Raw genomic sequence first — 23,476 nt, 5'->3', positions numbered from 1 at the left:
CAATGTTACTGTCGCCATCGGCACCGCCACCGGCGCGGCGGCGGCGGCGGCGGCAGCGATGACGGTGACGGTGACGGTGTCCAAGGCGGGGTCATTTCCTTTGATGTGTTCCGTTAGTTTTGCCCCGTGGACGAGAAATTGCACAGAACTTCCTGTGTATCGGATTTCGATGTTGTTGATACATCGACGCGACACGATACTTTTGTTCCCTGCATATCACAAGATTATGGTTATTTATGAAGAGGAAGAATACCATTAGGGGATGGTTTGCCGTTATGCTGGAGTAAAGGTCTTTCGCTATAGAAAGAAAAAAAAAGAATATGAAGTTTCAAAAAAACTTTTCACTCTAACGATAAACCGTAATGATCAGTATCTGATATTTCAAGGAATAGAAATATTTCGATTGTTAAAAACCAAGGTACGTTCTATCAAACGATAAGATGTTAAACTAAAAACAGAATTCATCCAGATTTAGTAGTAACTTTATCGAATAAAACATTACGAGTAACGCAGAATAAATACGCTGCTCCGGACATTTACTATTTGTGGACTTCGCATAATCACCTTACTTTAATTTCTTTTATGGATTTATTACACCGTTCTATGATCTTGATGCTATTTTTGGACAATATTAATCAACATTTGTTAACAAGTGATTTTTGATAAAGTTATTGTATAGATAGGTAAGAAAAGACTAAATTCGTCTGAACTGATTCAATCGTTAAATGATTCATACTCAACCATAGGTTGAGAGACACCGAACTGTACAAGAAATCAACGTATTAATAAATTGCACCGGTGAAAAAAAGCAGACGGGAGACAAGATTATCTGAAACCTCTTTCATGTCATTTTAATAGCTACATATCACTTCTATATACAGAGTGTCTCGGAAATCATGATACAAGTGGTCGGGTGGTTTGATGATTTTATGTGCAGAAATAAGTGGGAAAAAAAGAATAACATTGTTTCATTTAAGGCTCCCTTTTTTAAAAGAAAATGAGTTCGAAAACCCATTAGATATCCGTTAATTCACTGGAAGCTTGGAATTATGAAACTTCTGTTTCCGTTCGTGTATGTATTATTCAACATGGACAATGTCACGATTTGCTTCCCGTTATTGTTGCCATGTCATCTCCGCGATATCGATTATTACTTTCCTTTATTTGGTATTTAATTCGAATGGTTTTACAAATAAGGACGAAATTAGTACTTTTTAAGTGTCGTTTTATTAATTAGAAATCTTGCTTTAAAATTTATCATATTCTAGATATTAGGTCTTTCATTAGTTTCTTCATAAAATATCACGTACTCGTCATTTGTTGCCAAAGGACTTCTGTCTTCTTCGAATAGGTTGTTTCTTTTTTTAATTATGTTATATCAAGCTACATACTTTTAGTCATCAAGTAACATGAAAATCAGAAATCTTAATTTAAAATTGATCATATTCTAGATATTAAGTATTTCGTTAGTTTCTTCATAAAATATCACGTACTCGTCATTTGTTGCCAAAAGACTTCTGTCTTCTTCGAATAGGTTGTTTCTTTTTTTAATTATGTTACATCAAGCTACATACTTTTAGTCATCAAGTAACATGAAAATCAGGAAATTGCTGTTTCATTTTTTTGCAATCTTCATACGTAAATTGTATTCAACATTCTAGTTGAATCGAAAACGATAAAGAAATAAGAAGGACGACCAAAAAGAAACACCTAGATGAACCTAAGGAGAGACGCGATCGCGAGGAAGCGCATCAACGGCAGTCGTAAATTCCCGTTACGATTAGACAATCGACGCCACGAACTGATCGATCCCCTATTTCGATTGGGATAATAGAGGTGATTTAATTAGTATAACACTTGATTAACAGTTCAAAGATAATATATATTTCCAACAACTTTGTAAAGAAGATAGTTTGTTAGAATCTAATCTTGAAGTTAAGATTAATAATCTTTGCAAGACACAATGTTTGTGTTGAAATAATATTCAGTGATTAAACAGAGCTACAGAACTTGATGTATATAAGCGAGTGATATAATTAATAACGTGTGCAAGAATTATTGATTGTTGGCCAGTTACTTTCAGACTAGACTTAGGTAGTGACCTATGATCCCTCAAATATTTTGAGTTCCACTCTCTATACAATAACGAGTATGACCTGTGTAAGTGTCCTGTTCAAATGCCTGTGTGGGTGGCTGTGTAAGGGTATTGTGCCTATGGGTGAAATATCGTTGTATTCCAACATAGTTACGCTGGTGCGTAAGGTATAAGTGAAATAGTGAATGATTGACGGGTGTAAACCCGGTAAAGAGATGTTGACTGTTCTAATGTCGATGACTCAGCGAAGTCCGGTGACGATGCTGTTGTAAAGGAAAACTCTTACTCGATGGTGATCGCCCCCCCCCCCACCACAGCTCGCGTGTGGGTGGAATCCCGAGAAACATGGGAAAATCCACGTTTCCCTAATTTTTAGCTGATGGCGCAATAACTATAAGGAACCTCTTGACTCGAAGATGTTTTATGCCACTTGACAGCCTTAACGGTAAATCAAAAAGCCTCATTTTATGACAATTCATTAGGATTATGGCGATCCGTTTAATTCTATGTGCACAGCTGGTGGCCGCCTCGAATGTAAAGAGTCACCAGACGTAACACGCGGTCATGATAGATAAGTTAATGAGGTATAAATGAGAAAGAAATAGAAATAAAAAGATGAGAAGAAGAACAAAGAGAAAGAAACACTTTGATGAACCTAACGTTTTAAATCAAATTGAATCACCGTACTCCAACGATAGTACTACCCTTAAACAATTCTCTATCACGCAGCCATGATTAACAAGGTGACGAGGCGCAGCGCGACCCTCGACCAAACTCATTTTACAGTAGGTACACTCGGTCTTGGTCGATTACGAGCAGCGTGATCCTCTCCCACAGGGACCTGGAAACGGCCTCGAATATCGTGAATCAGTATACGTATGAGGCACACTATATATGTGCTCGCTTGCCTCATCATGGGAATAACAGGGGCAGAGTGCACAATGCGCCATAGAAGGTAGAAAATTTGCGATTTCGACGCGTGCACGACACGTGTCGGGCCAACCTTCGACTAGATTAACGAACCTCTCTCTGTATCCAACGCTTTTCTTTTCCCTTCTTCGCTTTTCCTAACTGGGAATTTGCCCCGGACGTGTCAGAACGTTCCGAGGATCGTGTTTAAGGTTTCACGATGGGTCACGGGAATTTATTTCTCGAATATTTTTCATGCTGAGCTTTTGTACATTGAATCTTTATTCTAGTTTTCGAAATGACAAACAGTTCCTACTCTTTTCGTTACGTCAACCGACTGAATAAAAATATTCCTAATCTTGCAACTCTTTTCCAAATTATATCTCATTTTCACATAATTTGTTCTTCGATATTTTCATTTACACTCGTTGGATTACCTAATAGCAATTACATACATATGGCATACATACGACCTTACTTTGAACAAAATTTTATAATTAGAATATAGAATTCAGTAAATAATACTGAACCCTATGAAAGTAGTATGACAAACTCTCACAGATATTCTTAGAAAAGTATGCAAGACATACGTTCCAATAATTTTCAGTAGTGTCTACAAAATTATGACCCAAGTTTTCTAATAGTTACCTTGGGACATTTTATCTTATTAGTCCCGGACGATTAAATACAACAAGACTAATCGTTGAATGTAACACAAAATTTCCTATCGCACATCTCCTAAATTTGATTTAAAACGCCTACTAATCATACGTTGGACAGCTCGCCATAACTTGCCATACTGAGAGAACATGGATCCGTTTCTCCATAAATGTCCGACGTAGTTCGTTATAATGCGGGCACGTAGTGCAATAAATACTAGCACAGGACCTACGTATCTCGATGACACCGCTTTTTAATTTGGTTGAACAGTAATATTTCGAGCACGTGTCGGCTCATCCCAACTAGAAACTCGCCGTTAGGCAGTGGCTTCGTTTTTATGGGGATGCTGCCGACGAGTAGAGCTGAAACACCGGCCATGTAAACCAATTTGCACACCATGAAGCCCCTTTTGATAGCGATCTGTCGGGCACACGAGGGTGAAGATATTTCCCACAGGAATCGATGGTTGTGCACATCGCTGAGAAGCGCGTTCCCACAGGAACGCCGTTCGCTCTCTATGGGAACCCATGAACATCGAAAAGTACCGTTGAATGCCTGAACGGGTTCCACGAGACAATGGGCCGTACTTCTGTAATTGAAAAGCTCGCGATAACCTACGATGAAGACGCTGATGAGCTCGCCGGATAATGAACAGACACTGATCCTGATCTTTTCGTTTAGGGATGATTGGGAAAGAAACTCATTTAGCGATTTACATACATTCACGCTCAAAAGTACGATGTACCTTATTCTTTGGAGAAAACAAACAATTGTTATTATAATTTTTTACACAATTAAACATATTGTCCATTCGATAATAAAAATTATTGCCATTTGTTGCTTATGTATCCGTAAACACTTCATGAAACGAATTATGTAGTGCTATCAGGTACTATTTAGTTTTTGCTTTAGATTGCCTATGCATTTTTGGGAAATTTGAGGTTTAAAAAAATCACGACATGCATATACTTGACGTGATAAAATATATAAAATGTTGAAAGTAGAGCGCATATTGTTAACATTCAGTAGTTACAGTAACATCAGGAGAAATCGTAGAAAGTCTAGACGAAGAAAAGATGACAGAATAGTTGAGGAAGTTATTGGGTTGGCAACCAAGTGATTGCGGGTTTTGGCATTACCACATTACACATTACCATCTAATGACAAAATCCGCAATCACTTAGTTGCCAATCCAATAGAAGGAAAGAAGGAACGTACGAAAGAGGGTGTACTGTCTTTTTTATGATGCTCCACAAGTTCTCGATTGGATTAATATCTGGTGATTGGGACGGCCACGGCAGCACGGTGATATTTTCTTCTTGAAAAAACTGTTTCACAACCCGAGCCGTGTGCTTCGGATCATTATCATTTTGAAAAATAAAATCATCACTCATATTGTTGCGTGCAAAAGGTAACATTGTGTTCTTGAGTATGTCCTTGTATTGAAAACGGTCCATAATTCCATTGATACGACATATCGGACCAGGGCCGCTTCGAGAAAAACACGCCCACACCATAACGTTGCCACCACCATGTTTAAGAGTTTTTAAAACGCACTGTGTTTTCAAACTTTCGCCAATTCGACGTCTAACGTACCGTACCCCGTCAGAAGAGACGCGACTGAATTTCGATTCGTCAGAAAACAATACCTTTTGCCAATCTTCATTTGTCCAATGCTTATGAGCTTTAGCAAATGCAAGTCGTCTTTTTCGATTCCTAGAACTCAGCAGTGGTTTCTTTTGGGGTTTTCGTCCTCTTAAGTTAAAGTCTTCTAATCTTCTCCTAACAGTTCTAGCACTAATTTGTGTATCGTTTTCATAGTTTATCTCCGCAGCAATATTATTTGCACTACGAAAACGATCCTTTTCGCTCAATCGATGAATCCGGCGATCCATTTTCGGTGTTGTTTTCCGTGGTCTTCCGTTTTTCGGTTGATCGCAATACATGCCTGTCTTTAAACATTTATACCAAGCTTGTTTACAAGCTGTTTCTGACCTGTTCACTATATTTGCTATTTCGGTGAAGGTTTTACTTTGCTTTCGCAGCCTTACGATTTGTTCCCTTTCGTTTTCAAGTAAATTCTTTGATTTACCCATAGTCTGTTCCTACCTAAATGAATTTTAAGCAATAAAAGGTACACTAAACAATGATTTTGACATTCCAGAATCAAAATGTTCAAAAACTGTACTCGTACTCACGTTTTACACAGATCGTCTTAAACTAATGTCCACTGTTTCCAAGTGCTAGGCGGTAACTAACTGTTGTAACTCCTACATTGTTTGTATTTAACAACTGACTGTCTGAGGTTACGAAGGTCAAACATACAGCTACGTTATTCCAAAGAGACAAACCGAATAGAAGAACAATATGCGTATAAGATGTTTGTAATCCGGTTTACAAATCATCGTCTTAAACTTTTGTCCGCTACTGTATATGTAATAATTTAGTGTGTATTAAGATTGAACGAGTGTGAATGTTTTTCTTTTTTTATTCTTTAATTTGTACCTTACAATTTGTCCAGCTGGACATTTGGTAAATCTTTTTAACTTTATTGCTAAATAACATGTGGATAGCTACCCCCAGCGAGATACCATCTTCGAGTTTGACTATTTTATTTCTTTAGTGAGGTAAGTGGGGTGTTTTCTTTTTAGTCTTCTTTCTATGAGAGGTTTGCTCGCTTCAGCAGCCAACTGGTTTCGATGTGCTGCCATTCTTTCCTTGTAGTTTTCTGCGTATCTACCGATTTCTTCTTTGACCGTTGGTATAAGAGTGTGAATGTGAATGAAGAATCGGTGTAAATCGATCTCATTTTGTAATTGGCGAGCAAAAATTAATAAAATACGTAGTAGTTACACAAAGAAGTTTCTATTTAGAATCTATCTTTCTTAATCATATTTATGGAAACATAAAATCGCATGAATGTTTCCAGTTTATTAATTCTATATTCGCGATTGGATTTCAATCGCGTTAATGAACAAAGTATACTGACGTTCTAATGACAAGATTGAAACGCAAAGAATCACAAATGTGTCATCTAATCATCTTGAAGATAATTAATTAGAAAGTGAAAATTACCAAGTATCGATATTATAAATGAATATTTATATTTGTTTAAGAAAGTTATTGTTCCTTGTGAAATTCTAACAGCCTCCAAACTTTTAAATCGGAGTGTAAATAAATGTAGACTCGATGTTCTGGTTCTTTGTATTTTCAGGATTGACGAAGGTTTGTTTTATTTCCGTCCTTTGTTCTTCTCAGGCGATTGCGACGTAAATTTTTGCTTGAAATAAGTGGAGGGTTCTTTAGATCGGCACAGGTTCGGTTTGGGGTAAATGGTAGTCGTGGAATGGAGAATAATGAGAACATTGTGATGCTTGAAGAATAGCGTAAATTGGGGGAATATTGGTTCTCCATTCGTTACATAACATACAAAAAATTAAATATCAAATATTAAATATTACTGTATCAAATATAATGTAATATATTAAGTAGAAAAACTACTGACACGTGTTTATCGAAGAACAAATGTTTAGAACATGTTTACATTATATTTAGATCAAATGTATAAGATCATATTTTATTTCACAAACTGAACATACGAACTACGTTATTACAACGGGTAATGGATAGGTACATTTAAATAGATTATCATTGCATTTTAAATAATCCTTCTGATACGTTAGCACTTTCCGCGCGCAGTATACCGAGCTATCTAGACAAATCTTTGATAAAATGTTCGATTAAGAGTTACGTTAGCTTTGCTCTAACTTTTCTTCCGATTGTCTCAAAGATACAGCGCATTCGCGTTTATTCTTCCTCACCTGTAGGAAAATTGTAGAAAAATATGTTGGAAATATACATTATAAAAATATATTGAAAAATACGAGGATTTAATAATATAAATGTGGTGGACGGTGAGACGTGTTGTTGATTAAATTAATAACGAGGCGAGTTGATTTACAGATATTCTAAAATGTAGAATACAAAATTAATCGCAAGCGTTGCTCGCTTGATGATATTAGTTATAAGATTGCACGATACTGCGAAACTTATTGTACGTTGTACTTACTCACTTGATTGATGATCTCGATGACTCGATATTGATGTCTGGAGAGCATGGTCGTCTATTTATACTCGAGGAGGGTATTGGAAAGTTTGAACTTGTCGCCGGTTGTCGGTTGCACGTAGCAGCGAAATTGCTTTATTCAGAGTTTGTTTATTACATTATGTGCGTCGTACAGTATTAATCCTCTGTGGCAAAACAACTACACGAGGCATCTTCGAATCGAAACGTCCTAAGACGCATATGCCGCTACATAAACATAAAAACGATGAATAATGAAATAATTTTCTGAAATGTATTGGGTTGTAATGTGTGAAATATCCAAATGAATGTTTCAAAACCTTTTTTTTTTCGTGGAGGAAATCTTGATGTTCTATTCGCAAGAATAAAACGAATGAACACTAAATTTGACCTGTTTTTAACAAAATATCTTCGAATTGTAATAGTTTAAAGTGAAAAAGTTAGAAATCCAGATACCGATTAATTTTCCTTGACTTTCCAACAGCAAAAATAATATTGGGTTGGCAACTAAGCGATTGCGGATTTTATCAATACCATCTAATGACAAAATCCGCAATCATTTAGTTGCCAACCCCATATAAAAGATCAAACGATAATAAGATAAACGATGTTAAAATCAAACATTATAAACGATGAACGTGTGTGGATTTATCAACGTAATACTTATCCTTTAATACTGTTTTTCACAAAATATCTTTGTCTTATAACGATATAAAGGCCGGAATACCGATCTACCATTAATATCCCAACAATGTGAGTGATATTAAAGGCGACAGGAATCAATTTCGTGACCTTAGAAGAAACGGCGACTGTAAAAAAACTCCGTGAAGTATCGAATAAAGGAGTGTCGCGAGCGGTGGCAGTAGCACGAGCAGTCAATTAGCAAATTCTTAGGAAATCGCTTGGCATTGCAGCCATTCTACGCTCTGCATACGTAATCTACATGCGAGGGTGGACTATATTATTCGCGCTTACACTTCTCCGACCTGTACGCTGTAATTTATTGAACGAGCCGATGTAGATAACGAAAAGAAAAAAGAAAATAGGGATAACATCGTGAACAATGCTACCGCGAGCGGTATAAATGCTGGCTAACCCAGAAACCTGCTATTAAACCGAGCAATGAACAATTTCGCTGCTGTTGAAAAACATCCAATGGATACGTTTGAATATTTTAGGATCGCTAGATCAACGCAACGATTCGTGTAAATATGATTTCATTTAACCTGTGATTGTCTCGACAACTTTCGTATTCGTATTACGATAAACGCTTGATTAAAAGTAACAAAGATACGCGTGTACGATACGTATGGTTAATTTATATTTGTCGTATGAAAGTATTTCATTGAATATATACTTGTTTAAAGATACAGATTTTATTCGAATGCTTTAATCAAAAGAAATAACGACGATTTTTTCTACATTCGTTTTTTTTTCTAATTTCGTTTTCTACATTCGTGAAGACGATGTTTCACTTATAATAATTTCTTAATATCGACCATAGTTACTCCTATCATTATAACAACATTTTATACATCGGTCGATGTGTTTTTTATTTTATATAAAAAAGTATTATGATAGCTGCTGGTGTATGGAAAGGACTAGTTTAAAGGATTTATTTTAATTTTATTATAAAATTTATTCTCCGAAAGACAAGAACAGTCGCGTCTTTTGGTGATATTCAGTATTAATTGTAAAATATACTTTATCATATAAAAGACATATTGGGCAGACTGGAAAATCCTCGCTGAGTTTTCACATTTCCCACCTCATAGATAAAAGAGAATCGTATGTTACAATATAGAGCGATCCGAGTAATATTTGTTTCAAAAAAATTTGTTGATCTGACATTTTTTTATCGGAGGATGTGCGTTTTCTTACTGCGAGGCATAAGCTTTTATGGAATTGATTTTTATGGAATATCAATTATTTTCACGTATAATGCGTTCAATACTACACAGTCGAACTTTTGACGCTTTCAGTTCCAGATTAATCGAATTATTGTTTTAAGATTGTATGCTTGGGTAGATTTGAGAAATATGAAATATATAATATACATTATACCTCCTTGAAGCAATCTAACTCCAATCTATGATAGTTATCTGTAGCAAACAAATTATGACGAAAATTTGTAGAATTTAATAGACGTCGTGTAAATTGATACCTAAGATTCACCTGGATAATTTTGGAGATGCTGTACTTGAAGCTGTAAATGAGAATAAAAAGATAAGAACAACAGCTAGAAAATATAAGATCGATAAAATGATATTATTAAGATACATAAATAAATATAACAATTAATATACCAATCCTGTGATAAATAGAAAGACTCGAGACATTCTGCATGTTCTATAAAACAAAATATTCTTTCAACATGTTTCCCGTTTAAGTCTATAAAATTCAAGTTTTCCTTTGTTCAAAAATATAATGTTCAATTCAAATATACAAATGGATCATGAAAATATTATTTACTTTCGTTTACACGACCTTTTTTTCTTCTGAATGTACCGACCCTCTTCAGTCCTCCCCTTTTATGCTCGTTTTCATCGTTCGTGGCTCTTAACTGCGAAAAGATTTCATAATTTTCGTCGGTTGAACCGAAGAAAACTTAGCTCGTTGAGAGGTTAAGCGCATACATATCATAATTGAGATCCACTTGGTCGTGGGAATCATTAAAGCGCGCACCACATCGAAACGCAGATATCGAATGACATGGAACGAAGTAAACCGAGGTTGCACCACTCGGCGTGGTATCTCGTGCCGTAGAAAACTTTTTTTTTCTTCTTCCATGAGCGAGGTTGCACGAAGCATTTGTCCTCAAACTTTGCGCCGTGTCGATCCTGATAAAAAGTCTGAACACATTTCGTTTGTAGCGAGCTTGGTTGCTCACTAAACGTTGAATGTCGTGAGAAACGGTGCTGCATTTTTTTTTTATTATCTCGAGAAAACCATCGCCCGCATAAAGAAAAAAGGAAAGGAACCAAGGGAGAAAACGGATTGTTTAGATTCTGAAAATTTTTAAGCAAAGAATAAAAAAAGACTGACATCTAAAACAATTCTTGTAACAGTAAGAAAGTGTAGTGTAGGAACAGTGTTAAAATTATATGAACATTTGGTAATAATTATACTTATTTCCGTTTTACATTATACTTAGTGGCATATTATTTATTTACAATTAGTACTACTTACAGTTACTTACTAACAATTCTTATATTTTCTTCTGATAAATTAAGAAACATCTTAAAAAAAGATATCACTTTAAAAGGTAAGATTTCATGTATGTAGAGAAGAGAAATTATTATTTCTTGCTTTAAACTAATTGAAGAGTTGCTTTATTTGGGAATATTCGTATCTCATAATCGCTCGATATATTTTCAGTGATTCTATTTAGATATAAAGCGTAACCTCATTCTTAATCTAATACACCATGTAGCATTATACTGGACATTATAAATGGAAGGGTAGGAAAAAAATAATACGTGTAATTCATGTTTAATTCGGTGACACCAGCTATTATTTTCCTTCATGTTTTAGTAACTATAGTAAATAATTAATATTACATTATTTTCTTTATATGGTTATCATCATGTATTACATATGTCGGGTTATCATTAGGGTTAGGGGCGTGTAACGAATCTTTCTTTGGATTAGACATTGTTGTTTGTCAAGAGCGAAGATATTTACTAGTACAATTATGATTATGACAGAATTTGACAAGTAACCGTGGTAATTAGATACTCGGGATGTGAATGGCAATGATCTTAGACTCAATAACGAATCCACGGTAAACGAGATGACGAATACGATTTTTTCCACAATCTAAGTCGAACTCGACTTACTGATCCACGATTCGGGTGTGACTCAACGTACTTGTCCACAGTACAAGTAAAGCTTGTCTGACTGAATCTCTTTCTAAGTGGAACTGCCCTCTTATATACTCCTCTCCGTACGCCTCTATCGCCTCAGGTCAACTATATTTTTAAGGAGAGCTATTTAATTACTCCATATCTCGGTTAGGTAGATACGTCCATCCCGTGACCGTAGCTACGTTTGGCGACCAGCTGTGTCACTTCGAGCCCAAGCCCACTGCCATAAATCTCGAGCACCCATGCGCAGATTAAGTCATATCAGTTTTATTATTTAAATACAACTATAATAAAAAGTCTGGACTAAAGTATTGGGGACCTTCCGAAACATTGCGAAAGGCTCCGATGTCCTTTCATCTACGACATATATATATATTTTTTTTATAGTTTATTTTGGTTTTTACAATTTGTCCTGAAGGATATTTGGTAAAGTGTTATATTTCATTGGTAATAAAAAAAAATGTGGGTGGCTACCCCCAGCGGAGTGCCAACTTCGTGTTTTCTAAGTTATATCTTTTATGCCGACATAATATATGTAAAATTTTTTATTTATTTAGAAATATTAGAAATTAGGGTTTCCAATGATTTCTATCCTATATGTTAATTTTATTGATCTATTTACAATGGATTAAACAGAAAACGATGGTTATTTAACGTGAACTAAATACAGTACTGTGCTATAACTACTAAAGACTGCTAAATAATTAATTCACAACTCTTCACCACGATTTCAATGCTCTCTTTCACGCGGACCATCCTCCTCGACAATGCTGACAACACTAACTTCTCAATTCACGACTGCCTGTTAATTCGTCTTTCTCCCTTAAGCATCCCTTTGTCTTTTCTCATATCCTCACCACGTACGTGTTCCACAACCATCCGCGACCATGGTCACGTAGGCCTTCTTTTCGCGTAATTATTCGACTGAAGAACCGACGACACATTGATGGGCCGCTCGGCCCATTGAAGTTTCCGGACCCTCTTAGTCTGTCGGCACGTAGGCTTTTTCGCAACAATATTTATGGTTCACTCGATATTTCTTAGGCAATCTGCCCATGATACTACGTTTCGATGTTTTTCTTTTATTATTTAATTTGTACTTTACAATTTGTCCAGCTGGACATTTGATAAATTTTTCTAACTTAATTGCTAAATAACATGTGGATGGCTACCCCCAGCGAGATACCATCTTCGAGTTTGACTATTTTATTTCTTTAGTGAGGCCAGTGAGGTATTTTCTTTTTAGTCTTCTTTCTATGAGAGTTTTGCTCACTTCAGCAGCCAGCTGATTTGAATGTGTTGCCGTTCTTCCCTTGTATTTTTCTGCGTACTTGCCGATTTCTTCTTCGACCGTTGGTATTTTTAAGTCCTTGCGTATATCCTCATTTCTAACATACCATTGGGCGTTAACTATTGTTCTCTGTATCTTCGATTATAGCAACTCTAGTTTATTTACGTGGCTCATTGCTGCTGTCCCCCATAGTGGTATTCCGTACGTCCAAATTGGTTTTATTATCGTTTTGCAGATTTTTAATTTATTTTTTATGCTGAGTTTAGAGTTTCCACTAGTTAGTCAGTACATCTGTCTTCCTTTTACCTGTATTTTGTCTATAATTAATTTAGTATGTTGCTTTCATGTTGTGTGTCTAAGTGCAGTCCTAGGTATTTAACTTGCCTTGTTTGTGTTATATGCGTGCTATTCAATTGGATATTTGATGGTTTCCGTTTTCTTAGTGTAAATGTAATATGGTTGCATTTACTGGGGTTTACTTTTATTTGTTTATTTATTTGTTTGTGATGTGCTCTTGTAGTAATGTGGCTACTGTTTCTGGATTAGTGTGCTTGACTAGTACAGCCGTGACGTCCGCAAATGTCAGTATTTTGCTGTTGGTAGATGTTAGTATGTCGGCCGTGTATAATGTGTATAATATTGGTCCTAAGACGCTTCCTTACGGTACCCCTGATGTCATTTACTTCAAAATATACATACTTTTTTTCGCTTTTCGATGTGAGATGATAATGGGAAATCATGCTCTGTTTGTTGTATTGTATGTTACGCCCCTAGGGCTCGTAATATACCCCAATCATCGCGTTCACGCTGAAACACGAAATACCAGTATGACAATAGCTTTTAGGATTTGATAACAAACCATTAGATGAAACCAAAGAGCGAATTTCCATACTTTATCGAAACTACGAATTGAAAATGAAAGAAAAGTAGTTAATGGAGAATAATGTAGGGACAAGAGACGTCTTTTGATCTATATGTAGGTAATCCATTGATATATGTGTCTATTTCATTCAATAAGAAATAAACACTGAAATAACGTGATCCCTATTTTTAAGACTATGTCAAGACAATTCTACTATACTGTAATATAAACCAATCAAATCTGAACAGTAGAACTAGTCAATAGCGTTATAAAGTGTCTGATTATTGTACGGCCATTCTACTGTGCTCGAGTTGTTCCTTATATACTTAACACAATGATCATTATATTCTAAGGCTATGGCTACACTGAATGCATATTCTATCAAACTGTCGTTCTAGTAAATACATCATGGAAATAAAATATGTACATGTATACAGGGTGCGCCGTTAGAATTCGGACAGAATTCAATTTGTAGTTCCCACCATATTAGAATTCAGATGTTTGTGCTGATTGACTCTGAAGTTAGTTAAATATGTCAATAAGTCTTCTATAACCTCAAAATGACAGAACTCGTTAAGCAAAACCCGGAATACGATAGAAGAGCGGCGATTATAGAAAGTCTTCGCGCCGGGTGGATGCCAAAGTGAATCGGAGGAACGACCGTTGGCTGGCCCACAATCTCGAAGATGTTCCTGTTGTGGGCAAAACCAAATTTCCAGCAAGTGTTCACGTTTTGAGCGTTGTCTCAAGTGAGGGCGACGTCATGCCTCCGCACTTCTTCCAAAAAGGCGAAAGAATCACAAAGGAGGTTTATTTGGAGGTCCTGAAGACAGTAATAAAGCCGTGGATGGAAATTACGGCTTCTGGAAGGCCGTATTTATTTCAACAAGATGGCGCACCTGCTCACACAAGTCATCTTGTTCAAAATTGGCTCTCTGACAATGTGGACATGTTTTGGTCGAAAGATTTCTGGCCTCCTAACAGTCCCGACCTAAACCCATTGGACTATTACGTGTGGGGCGTTATCGAGAGACAAACTAATAAATGCAGGCACCCCAACGTCAACTCCCTACGAGCTGCTATCGAGTCAGAATTCGCGACAATTAAACGCGACCAGTTGAAGTCAGCGTGCTCGCGCTTTAGAGCAAGAATAGAGCAGGTCATAGAGGCAGAGGGTGGTTACATAGAATAAAAGTTCTCAGCAAGGACCCTTTAAATGAGATATAACAACATTTTCATGTGTTTTTGTGTATTGACTTAAATAAACAACTTTCTGCACAAAACTTCTTTTGTCCGGATTCTAACGGCGCACCCTGTAGATTCTTATGAGTGTATTCATTTCAGTCTTCAAATGTTTTATTCGTCACACGTATCAATTGTAACCATAATAGTGTTAGAATGGTCATCGTTTTAAATAGGACCAGGGAATTGATTTACTAAGCACTACGATCTCCGATTATTCCACCAATTATTCAATGGTAAGATATGCCTCGTAGTTGCAACAGTTATCGTGTGCTGTGAAGTATTGAAAAGAAAACTATCGTCGCAGCTATCAAGTTTCCAGCTTTGAACAATATTACTTTGAAAATTGTACGACTGTCAACGTTTGTTATTGAACGCGTCGGGTATGTGCAGACATTATGGCTACTGTTTAAAGAACTCATACAGTAAATGATTTATGAGTACCTCGACCTACGGTATTCTGTCTGCGCTCTGTATATTTGTACACTTTCATGTTTTCCATAAATACGTAAACATTTGCAATTTATGGAAAAATCTACGATTGATGGAAAAGCGATGCGTTTTCTTCCATACGAGAGTATACACAGTGACACATCAAAAACGTCATTTCACGCCAAAATTATCAAAGAACGGATTTATAAATTAATTCATTAATTTTAAAATGATTATACCTTCAAATAAAAAAAGTATCTTTAAATTTAAAATAATAAATTGCTTTCATTTTAGTCAGCATGCACACATGTTATATGGAGATTCGAATGAAATACAGAGAACGTATTTTAATTTAATCGCATATCAATCGCGTTAATTCATTTGTAAAGTGGTTACGTGATGCAAAAGAAATACGATTATGTTGTAAAATAAAAGTGGGCTCGCACGCCTATCAAAGTCAGGTGATTTCGTGTCGGTTCAGTTCTTTACTCGTACTACTTTGGCTATTCCTCTCACGGTGTTCCATTTGCTTCCCTTTCTTTCTCCCATTCTCCCTCCGTTTACCTCCTCACCCTCGTTTCCGCTATCCCCCATTCCATCCTGCACTTGTTGCTTCGTCACGAAATCAACTTGTCCGAAATTTTCAGCCCCGCTACGGATTATTCTGCCGTGAACGATAGAATCCTGATACCTTTTTCATCATCTGCGTTTGCACATTGTGATGCAATATTTTTGATAACTTCAATTATACAAAGGGGAAAATGTAGAAAAATACTTGCCTGTTAATGTCACTATACTTTATGGTACAAGATATTTCTTTTGTATACATTTTATTCTATGATTAAAAATTATATCCTATTGAAAATTACTCATAAATTATCTGATTAAAGATGCAATGGAAATATTGTATATATTGTATCATATAGGATGATCTTTTAAGGTAAATGTAAATTGGTAAAACATTTTGGTAAAACATTGGTAAAACAACTGTATAATACTTTTGCCTTGTTTTTAATCGTAGGCTACGATTTTGGATTATGTAACTGAGTTTTATATAATGAAAATAGGTAAATGCGTATAACAATAGTAATAAAAATAGTCCGATAAATGTTTAATTAATAACGTAAGTTATTTAATAATAACGATATTCATTTATTTTTTTAAATTCACAACTTGGAAGAAAGACTTGGCTTACATATATCCAACTGTCACTTATTCCCATACAACTCTTACACCATCACACACGTCCCCTCTTATATCTAATCTACGAATTATACATGTATATCTTTATTTCTCTTAATCTGTATACATTTTTCTACTTAATTTACATATTATCACATTCTATCCTTGGCTTACAATTAGTTCGCTGTCTATATTCTTACCCCTTATTTCCAGCTTACTACTCTAGAATCTAATCTATAGCAGTTTTTTAACGAGTGTCTTAAAATGTGTGTCTTTAAATTATGTACAATACATTTTCTTTTTCCCTGTTCCAACCAATAACAATTTTTCTCCTCCACATTTCCGTATCTTGCCTTTGCAATCAGCCTCCTTTTCATTCCTTCTTCGGATACTCTATATTCCAGAATTAATATTTCTTGAATTTAAATTAATAATATGCTACAAAAATTTAACCGAAAAAATCCATTAATTATGCAATTAATTCATATTATTCGACGGATTATTATTACTATTGATGATCATCAGGTATTTAATCTTTCATCCATTCAGGTATTTAATGCAAATACTGCGAAGTAGATAAATTTTACTACACGTACTTACGATAGAATGAAAACATACTATGATATATTTAGTTATAACTTGCTACTAGGTACATAGATAAAAATATGAGAAACATCAAGATATAAGAGGGCTAGGTAGTTTCCAAATGTCATTGTTACCTTGGAAAATTAATAAGTCGGTGCATGATAGGGGTTGTAACGTGCGTAATTATTTAGCTGGTACAGCAGAAAAGGAACGTAGGTCGGTGAACAGAGGTGAGGTATATTAAATGCGTGTACTAACTACCTGGGCTACGTGATGAAGCATTCCATTACACATGACTTAACATCACGACGATCGTCGACAGTTTCATGGAGGGAATTTCATAGCTCTCCATTAGCTCCTTTGCCAGCATGATAATGGCTCTTTGATTACAGAGACGCAAATGCATTTAGCCAGAGCGTATCCCTGCAGGTTAGTTCACAAGATTCGATACGATCAACCACGCGACCAATGACTAAACATTTTGCAAACTTTTATGCTTCCGGATCAATGTTTTGAGTTGATTATTTTTACAAATGTCTCTAACACGATAATCGAGGAGACGAAATGGCAAAGATTGAAGATTCTCGATAAGAATTAACGACTCATTTCTTTTGTACTAATTTTTGCTCTTTCCTTATTTGTCATTTGAAAGCTGTTTTTTTATATTGATTATACTTATTTTTACGTTATAATTTCATTTTTGTCATCTTTTCTTTCAAAAGCTAAAAATAAATTATTGCAGCACTCACAACATCTTTCCATCGCATTCTTCGTCTCTTCTTAACGATAAAGCCTGCAATTTGTATTCTTTTAATTTACATTGTTTATCATTTTCAATTACCCGATTATTATGCGTGAAACTTCGTTTCCAAGAGAATTGAGTACAATCGTTATTATTCGTTTCTATAGTAATAAATAATACAGCGATCTTGCCGCAAATTAGATGTCAGAGTTTCAATGAAATTAAGATCATTTATCACTGTTATTTCCAATTATTCGGTTAAATTCTCTGTTCCAAATAGCCGTCCCAGATTGCGTCAATAATTTTAACATACTATAGCGGGATACGCGTATATTTTGTTGTTTCATCGCTCTGTCATATTATACTATTTACGTTTCTCGGATTAGACAGAAATTTGATAAGCGAGTTCTTGGTCAATTATATAGAATTTCATGTAAACGTATTCTCCCAAACGATCCACGCAAATTTATTTGTCACAGTGGATTACATTCACCTAGTTGGAAATTTGATAATGGCCAAAATGTGATTTCATCGATTCATTCCTGGTTAACCTCAAACTTAATTAAATGCCAAACTAGGAATGCATTTCTTTCATTGTAAGTGTTCGCCGTCTGCTATATTAGCACATTTATTAACATATTTATAATATTCATGATAAAACAGATTACATCGAAAAGTTCAAGCAATCTCTCAGTATAAATTAATTTCTTAATGTAAAGATAAAAAGACCATGTGACTCGTACGTTATTATATTGAATAAATTTGAATTTATTACTGCAGCAGCTTTAATTTATATTTATAATAATATATGTATATATATAGCTTAAATTAACTTAGGACGAAATTAGATTTTATAGAAATTTATCGAAATTTTATACAAAAATATATAGAGTGCGAAGAGGAACATTTTGCACGTTTTGAAAAGTTGATAAGTACGCTCAATTTACATAAAATATTTTCCATATATGTAACGGATCAATTTGTAGAATTAACTAATATTTATAATAATTATCATTGGTCATACTTGTGTTTGATTTAATTAATTATAACCATATACATCAATCATTTTTAAAACCAGACTAAAAGCTGTTTATATTATATCTTTCTCGGTATAGTAATGAAAATTGAACACATTTGGAATGGCATTCCTTTACATCGATCGGATAAAGAGCGATTTTCAACGATACGATTACTGTCTGCCACGTAAAACAAGCTGCGAAAGATGGTGCCCGGAAATTGTCATAAAACGCCTAAGTAGCCAAGGCTTTGACGATTATTATATTTCCAAAAAGTTTCCAGCTAAAAAGGACTGTATGGATTTCACACCTAAAATACCAAAAATTGTCACGATCGGTTTAAAATTGGATCATCAGGACAATAATAATAAAAATGCTCACCAATTTTGGGGCATAACTATTATCAAGAATATTTTGATGCGCTATCTTAGCTTTATTCACAGGTATTTTCAGTTTAATTTGTTTTATTCACCTGCTAAAAGTAGTTTTTTTTTTCTTTCTGAAAATAACAATTTCGAGATATCTGCCCAAATCAAAGTCCAATAACGAACTATTCATAGAGCGAAATTATTATTATTTTACCTAATACGATTAAATAACTAAAATTTCTACTGTTTAACAATTAAATGATTTAAATTAAAAGCATTTGCAGATATCAAAGCATTTCATGGAAAACCAGTCCCAACGTAATTGGTAATAATCCGTTGTGTGTTTTCTGCTTTTCTTACAAGGCGGTCTTTTACTGTACCCACATTTCGAATCATACAACACTACATTGCACACATGTACATTCACCACACGACTGTGAGGTATTTCACAATTGCAATTTTTCGGAGAGACATTCTTGCAAACAAGAGCCATGCGACAATGAGCGCATCGATCAGTGCCAATTTATAGAAAACACAAAGAAGAAAAAAGATGCTTGTAACGATAATACGTTCGTTGCTGATAAAATCGATGACAGACAATCAGATAGTACGGTGACAAAATCTACTAAATTCGTATCGAAAAGCGAATACAATTCTCGTCATACCATATATAACAGGCCTTATAATAATCAAATCGTAAAGTCAAAGAAAAATGTTTGTTGCCAAACGGACAAATCGTATCTAAAAACTATAGAATCGGAAAAGCATGTTAAACATAATCAAAAAGAAAATTATACTTCAACGAAGACATCGTCTTCTAAAGACATTAAGACAATCTTTGCGACTGACCGCGCGAATTTCGATAGCGAAAGGAGTAAGACAAATTTAGAATTGCTAGGAACTCGGTATATGAAGAAAATAGCATCGACAAAACACAGAAGCAACACAACAGACAAAAGACCGAGAAAATACGATACAGAGAATTTATGGAGAATTCGTGGAAAAGAAAGTAAATTTGTCAAACTTAAAAGACACGGAACGATTAAAAATATTAATTTGTTATCAGAAACTTTCTTCGATAGTAGCAGCGTGAAAAATTTCGCCAGCGATAATCTAACGAAAATACTGCAAAAGTATAGTAGGAGAAAAGAAGCCCTAATCGAAAACAAAACGTATGATCTTCAAAGAACGTTGAATAACAGGATGGAGAACGATGTCGATATATCTAAATCGATAGCTTGCAACGACACGTATTTTATAGATAGTACAGACCGTGTAGAAGACGAAGATAGAATTATACTTGAAAATTCTGTTTCCATTGAATCCAATGTAAATTCACCAGAAACTTCAAACGTGTCATGGAAATCGAACAATTATTTGGTCGAAGATAAAACTTCCGAAGTGATGATCCTTGGAAACGTGAAGAAACGATTGGAAGAAGACTATGATGATTATTTTTCGCTTCACGATGACGATCTTTACCACGACGCAGAAGATTCAAATGATATTTTAGAAATAGATCAACCTTCTACAGAAGCTACTATGAATCACTATGATTACTATCAATACACGTTACATAATATTTACTCCAACGAACCGAAATCTATACTGGTAACAGCGTCGGCAACGAAGCACCAAAAAACGAAGCAAGTACAGTCGGTACAAACTTCCCGAAACTGTACATCTTCCATTCATAAATTCCGTTTCGCAAATTCGAACTTGAATTGCAATCACAGCTCGTTAAGAGAACAAGAATGCAGTCCAAGCTCGTCGATCGAGTATTGCTCCGCTAGGGACATTTCTTTATCAAAGTTGCAATCGTCCCACGACAATTGTTTTTCAAACGACGTTTCGTTCAAAGACGACATGTTCCAAGACACTAGGGAATTTTTCGATCACATTCCAATGGATTCCTACACTGTGTGCTGTTACCAACGGAACTCAACGCCAAACTTTTCGAATTCGTCTAAATTGATCACCGAATCTCTAGATTTTGGAACCTTAACTGATTGTTCACGTGATCAGTTTCGAATTACGTCGAACGAACGACCTAACGAGGAAAGCGAGAAGAAGGTTAGACAGAAGTGGAAAGGTTATGTGAGAAAAGTGGATTTGCTGCCTACTTACGATTTTGACACAGACAGCAGTTATTCGGATGACTCGCTTAATCGAAGAATCGATGTTGTGATAAAAGAGTTCACGGAGAATCTGATTCTAAGTGAGAGAAAGGCGAAGACGAAATTGAGAAAGATGGAAAATTCTACGAGACATAGGCAGACGAATAAACGACGGAAGAATAGGCAACAAGTATGTCTAGAGGTTTTTAATATTGGATGCGGATATTTAAATTGAAAAATGAGATTGATCGTAGGATTATATAATAGTCTGTACAATTCTTTAAGTGATAGTTCCAAAGCTATGAGAAAGTTTGAGTTGGATAACTTGGCTTAATTTGGAACACACATGATTTGCATACGTATAGTATTGTGAAATTTGATGTTAGAATTAAACAAATCATAGAACCGCAGTATTTTATGTATGTTAAGAAATGTTTCGATATTTGTAAGAATATTATTTATAGAATTTATATTGTGTATTATATTTATTTTGAGCGAAATATACATCCTTGAAATAAGAGAATTAAATTTTGTAAAATTTTATGAATTTTAAATCCGTATCAAAATTCATCATTTTTTTTAATTGGAATGCTCGATCGTATATAAAATAGAATTTGGAAATAGAACAAATATTCATTATGAAACTAATGGAACTAATATTCATTGTATCATATATTAATTATGAACAATACTATACGTACTTACAAATCTATCGAAAAGGTGAATTCTAAAAATAATTCAAATTTCTAGTCATGTAATCCTATGAAAAAATGTATTATCCAATATAGATTTTCGATATAGTTTCGAGAAAGAATCCCAATTTCCTCCGGCTATACATTGTCAGTATATTCCATAGATCAAGATAAGAAAAAAAATGTCATAAAAATATGTCATTGAAAGCATTGTTAAAGAGTTGTAACAAAAAATAGATTAGGAATATTTACATTTGGTAGTATTCAGAAGCTATTGTATATTTCTGTAACTCCAACTAAAATTCCATTTTAAAATGTTCATCGTTCCTGTCAATATAAGATTGACAGTGATACAAAATTGAATTTATTACTATTTGAAGTTTTCATTTATTACCCGTTGAACATTCCTGACCTATTCATGCGTTGCTCTGTAGTAACGTACGTTCGTTACCGCCCATTTTATTTATCTTCTTTTTTTTTCTTCTTTAACAATGCTTTTAATGAAATATTTTTATATGACATTTTTTCCTAATTCGACCTATAGAATATATTGACAACGTATGACCGAAAGAAGGACATGGACACCCTGTATAATTAATACCTGATAAAACAACAGGCACAGAGGGTATCAGAATCCATTTTAAAACGAAGCTCTACCAGCAAATTCGAATCTTCTCCGCGGCTGAACGACGATGATTGGGTTATAAGTAGCTCCACGCCACCCTTGTTCTCCTTCTCTGATTCCGAAATCGATCACTTATAGTTTTCTAAGAAATCGGACCAAGTATCACGCCTTAAAGCACAATTTGAAGATACAAAATTACCAACCTCCAATTATTTCAACTAGCTTTGTTGAGTCGCAGAACTTGTTACTAACCAAAGTTAGTATTCTAGATTAGTATATAACATTGGTAAAAGCTTCTTATTATAAAGATTTTTATTCTAAACCGCAAATTTTTATGTATTTATGAGAAGTTCGAAAGTGAAAAAGTACGCAGAATGCGAACAGTTTACAAAATAGTATGAAATATTCAGAGTATAGTAGTGTCTGTAATATTTAGTAAATAAAACAATTTCCTATCTAGCTTTAATTATATTCATAGAAATGTGAATTTGCATAAAAATCCGCTGATCATCGATCGCACAGTTATCACATTTCATAAATATATCTCGTTGTTTTTTATTATATATATTAATTATTATATATAATTAAGCCCATTTGTACTTATGCTTGCGTCATTTCGTGCCTCAAAAGTTAATATCGAAGAAATAGCCTCAGTTCAAAGCCTCATAGACAAACGACGAACTCGGACTAGTACGAAATACGGACATA

The 23,476-nt window shown here is 34.8% G+C and overlaps 1 protein-coding gene across 1 annotated transcript; it reads left to right on the top strand.

Moving 5' to 3' along the window:
• Positions 1-20,537: 20,537 nt before the first annotated feature.
• LOC132906125 (uncharacterized) lies at positions 20,538-23,182 on the top strand. The gene is made up of 2 exons (XM_060957994.1): positions 20,538-21,641; positions 22,760-23,182. Exons 1-2 carry the CDS (start codon positions 20,538-20,540, stop codon positions 22,904-22,906), a joined length of 1,251 nt encoding a protein of 416 aa, XP_060813977.1. The 3' UTR covers positions 22,907-23,182.
• Positions 23,183-23,476: the final 294 nt, after the last annotated feature.

Source organism: Bombus pascuorum, chromosome 4 (genome assembly GCF_905332965.1).
Source record: "Bombus pascuorum chromosome 4, iyBomPasc1.1, whole genome shotgun sequence".
Taxonomy (NCBI): Eukaryota; Metazoa; Arthropoda; class Insecta; order Hymenoptera; family Apidae; genus Bombus; species Bombus pascuorum.
This window is presented reverse-complemented; position numbering and strand designations above follow the sequence as displayed.

Bases quoted from the DNA above. Each gene is read 5' to 3' on its own strand.
- LOC132906125 (XM_060957994.1), top strand. From the start codon at position 20,538: ATGGAGAACGATGTCGATATATCTAAATCGATAGCTTGCAACGACACG. The intron at 21,642-22,759 runs GTATGTCTAGAG...ATAAAACAACAG, and splicing joins GACGGAAGAATAGGCAACAA to GCACAGAGGGTATCAGAATC.